The sequence below is a fragment of the Rhagoletis zephyria genome, unplaced genomic scaffold (genome assembly GCF_001687245.7).
Source record: "Rhagoletis zephyria isolate East Lansing unplaced genomic scaffold, Rhagoletis_zephyria_1.1 Rzeph_scaffold_06247, whole genome shotgun sequence".
In the NCBI taxonomy this organism is placed as follows: domain Eukaryota; kingdom Metazoa; phylum Arthropoda; class Insecta; order Diptera; family Tephritidae; genus Rhagoletis; species Rhagoletis zephyria.
The window spans coordinates 28,460-31,768 of record NW_016163330.1 but is presented as its reverse complement, the minus strand read 5'-3'; the positions used below and the strand labels follow the sequence as shown (position 1 = coordinate 31,768).

The 3,309-nt window shown below is 39.0% G+C and overlaps 1 protein-coding gene across 1 annotated transcript in view; it reads left to right on the top strand.

Annotated features, from left to right (window-relative positions):
- Positions 1 to 212: 212 nt before the first annotated feature.
- The window catches only part of Kap3 (kinesin associated protein 3), a gene marked incomplete at its 5' end in the record, with an annotated part of 8,156 nt that continues 5,059 nt past the window's right edge, over positions 213 to 3,309 (top strand). The window contains 6 exons of the mRNA XM_017628824.1: positions 213 to 378; positions 442 to 693; positions 764 to 900; positions 2,130 to 2,315; positions 2,387 to 3,094; positions 3,161 to 3,301. Of these exons, the coding sequence (XP_017484313.1) occupies positions 213 to 378; positions 442 to 693; positions 764 to 900; positions 2,130 to 2,315; positions 2,387 to 3,094; positions 3,161 to 3,301 (1,590 nt within the window). The remainder of the gene's footprint in view (positions 379 to 441; positions 694 to 763; positions 901 to 2,129; positions 2,316 to 2,386; positions 3,095 to 3,160; positions 3,302 to 3,309) is intronic.

The window sequence follows — 3,309 nt, the reverse complement described above, 5'->3', positions numbered from 1 at the left end:
TGTCACTACTAATCGGCTAGCACGCTCCATTAATTAGGCATAAACTTGACCTTCACTGTACTGGCCATTGTAATTATGAGGTACAATAAATAAATAATACAATCATATAATTATTTTAAGTGATGCTATTATTCTAATATACATACATACATATACATACATATATGACGCATACTAAAATTATCATCAACATTTTTTTTTTTTAATTACAGAATTGCCAGAAAATAATACGCTTACGTTCGTTGAATGCCAAAACGGATCCTGCCGCGTTGGCGCGTGAAGTCGTAGACAAATGTGATCTCATACACAAGTCCCAATTGGCCGATGTGGAGCAAATAATATTCTATCTGAAGAATCGCAAGGATAATGCTGGTGCAGGTAAGGACATATAGTACTTCGTTTTTATTTTTATATATTTTATTTCTAATTAATTTTAATTAGACATTGCGGACAATAACAGCCACCATCGTTCGGCTGTGTCTGCAAAGCGCCCAACCACCGCCAAGCCAAATCCCAGCTCTGCCGCTCTTTCGCCCGCTAAAACGCCGGCCAGCAATGCTGATGTGTCCATCAATAATATTGATGAGTATGTGGAGTTGTTGTATGAGGATTTAAGTGAACGAATACGTGGTTCGGCTATGATTTTGCAAGTGGCACGTAATCCAGATAATCTGGAGGAGCTGGAGAAAAATGGTTTGTTTATACATATACGAATACTGGACTCGACGTAACTCAATAAAAACTCTTATTACATTTGTTACAGAGGCTTGCCTATCCGCATTGTCGCGTGTGCTGCGCGAAGATTGGCGCAAAAGTTTAGATTTATCAACAAACATTATTTATATATTCTTCTGTTTTTCAACCTACACAAAATTTCATCCCGTCATTGTGCAATACAAGGTGGGTGTTCTAACACAACTTATGGCGTTCTCTTTTCTCGAAAAAAAAATGTCACCTTCTTATATGGCAACATTATCAGAGTGCAACATTTAAAAAAAGAGTACGCGGAGATGCTGAGAAAAGAACACGAAAACTTGGCAGCCCTGGCGCCGGGCAGAATACATGCAACATTATTTCGAGAAAAGAAAACGCTATTAGATATGAAATACTTTTAAACTTCTTATCATCTTTGTAGATCAGACTTTTGAAATTATTTATGAGCAGGTTAGAAAGTACTGAAATGTTAAGAAATGTACAGCTGGCAAGGCTTCGAAAAATGCACTCGATACTATCGCAGTGTAATTCGAACGATTCCCAATGGCAAAACCAGCTTCTACGGATGTAGCGGAATAGCTACTAATTTTCGCGGGCATGCCTTAAGACAACTTTGAAATAGATTTCCTTTTTTCCTGTTTTTTTTTAAGCCAGTTTCTATTGGAATTTTTATCTTTTATGGAGTAACTGCAGCTTCTCTCTTGTTGTCAATCCCAGTGGCGAAACAATTTTTGGTGAACAACCAGCTTTGGAGCATATTCAACGACCAAGAGGTTTTGTGGACCTCCTATTTCTCGAGTAAAAATGTTTAAGTGGGTTGCTAGTTTGGTCATAAGTGAGTTATGGTGAGTTTTAAGGTTCAGTTTGTATGAAACGGAATTTCTTCTTGTGATCTCGTTGAAGTTAATCGTTTAAAACACATTAATGGCAATCAACACTCATCCTATTGGAATTTTTGAAGTATTTCGAAATTTTCGAATTTGCGCGGTACTTAAAACTATATATCGTAAGACCAGATCGGCTTTATAACAGTTGAACACAACTAGCACAATTTGGACTGCCATCAAATTAGAACTTAAGAAAGTTTTATCACATAGCAGTTGAGAAGTGCATGTGCAAAAATTTAATGTAGGTACATAGCATGCCGTTAGGCGCCTGGTATTAGCAGTCGCGCCTAAACAGTAGTTAACTGAGATTACCTGTTCATAAGCCACTAAAAGTCTCTGATTTAAAGTCCGCTTTGGTAAATATATGAACTATCTAAGTTTTTACTAAATTAGTAAAATGGTGAGATTATTATTGACTAAATATGTAGTCTTAATAATGAATTCACAGTGTTCCTAATCATATAATTACAATAACTTTGTATGTATATATATATATATGTGTGCTAAACTTTTCATCACTCCACCTAGATTGGTTCCCTCTGCATGGACGTCATCGACTATGAACTGCGCCGATATGAAAGCATGCGCAATGAATTGGATGTGCGAAAGAATCCTGTCAGCTCAGCTCCACTTTCTGCTAAATCCAGCAAAGAGAAATTAAATCGCAGCACTGATGATTTTCTTGATATAATGAATGAGGAAAAGCCAAAAGAGGTAAGTTCAACATTACCTGACTAAAATCATCCACACACCAATATAGGTATGCACACAACATATTTATTTAGATGGAACCACCACGTCGCCGCATACCAGAGCTGAAGCAACGTCCCAAGTCGGGTAACTGGTCTAGTTTTCACGGCTCAATGTCCTCCTCGTTGATGAAGAGCCAAGTACTCAATAGCAGCTACCATGAAGCGCTCTCTGCTGGTGCTGCCACTCCCGACTCGGGCGTCTCGTCGAACGGCGATATGAAAGCAACCAGCAATGAGGCGCTCGATCGCAACGATCCCAAGGTAAAGAAAGAGGAAATCGATCGCCTAAATAAGCAGTTGAAGGTGTTTGCCAAGAAACAAGAACAACTACTCCGTGTCGCTTTTTATTTGCTGCTGAACATGGCCGAGAATATAAAATTGGAGGAAAAAATGCGCCGCAAGCATATTGTTAAGATGCTCGTCAAGACTCTGGATCGACAAAATATCGACTTGCTTATGTTGGTGACTACATTCCTGAAGAAGCTATCAATTGTGCGCGACAATAAAGATGATATGGGAGAGTTCAATATTATCGCCAAGTTGCCACGACTTTTCCAGAGTGGACATACTGATCTGGCGCAGGTAACGTTGAAGCTCGTCTTTAATTTGTCTTTTGATGGGACATTGCGGCGAAAAATGGTCGGCGCTGGCTACCTACCAAAACTAGTGATGTTCATCAATGATGAAAAACATCACGCCATCGCCATGAAGATACTCTATCACATGAGCTTAGACGACTGGGTAAGCGTGTACATAGTTTCGCTTTTCTTATCGAGGCCGCAATGACTCTTTCGAATTTCTTTTTAGGTGAAAAGCTTATTTACGCACACCGAATGCGTGCAAATGGCCACCGATGCCATCATCTTAAATTTAAACAACAAAGTTGATCTTGATCTCATAGCACTATGCATCAATCTGTCGCTGAACAAACGCAATGCACAAATTATGGTTGAGGG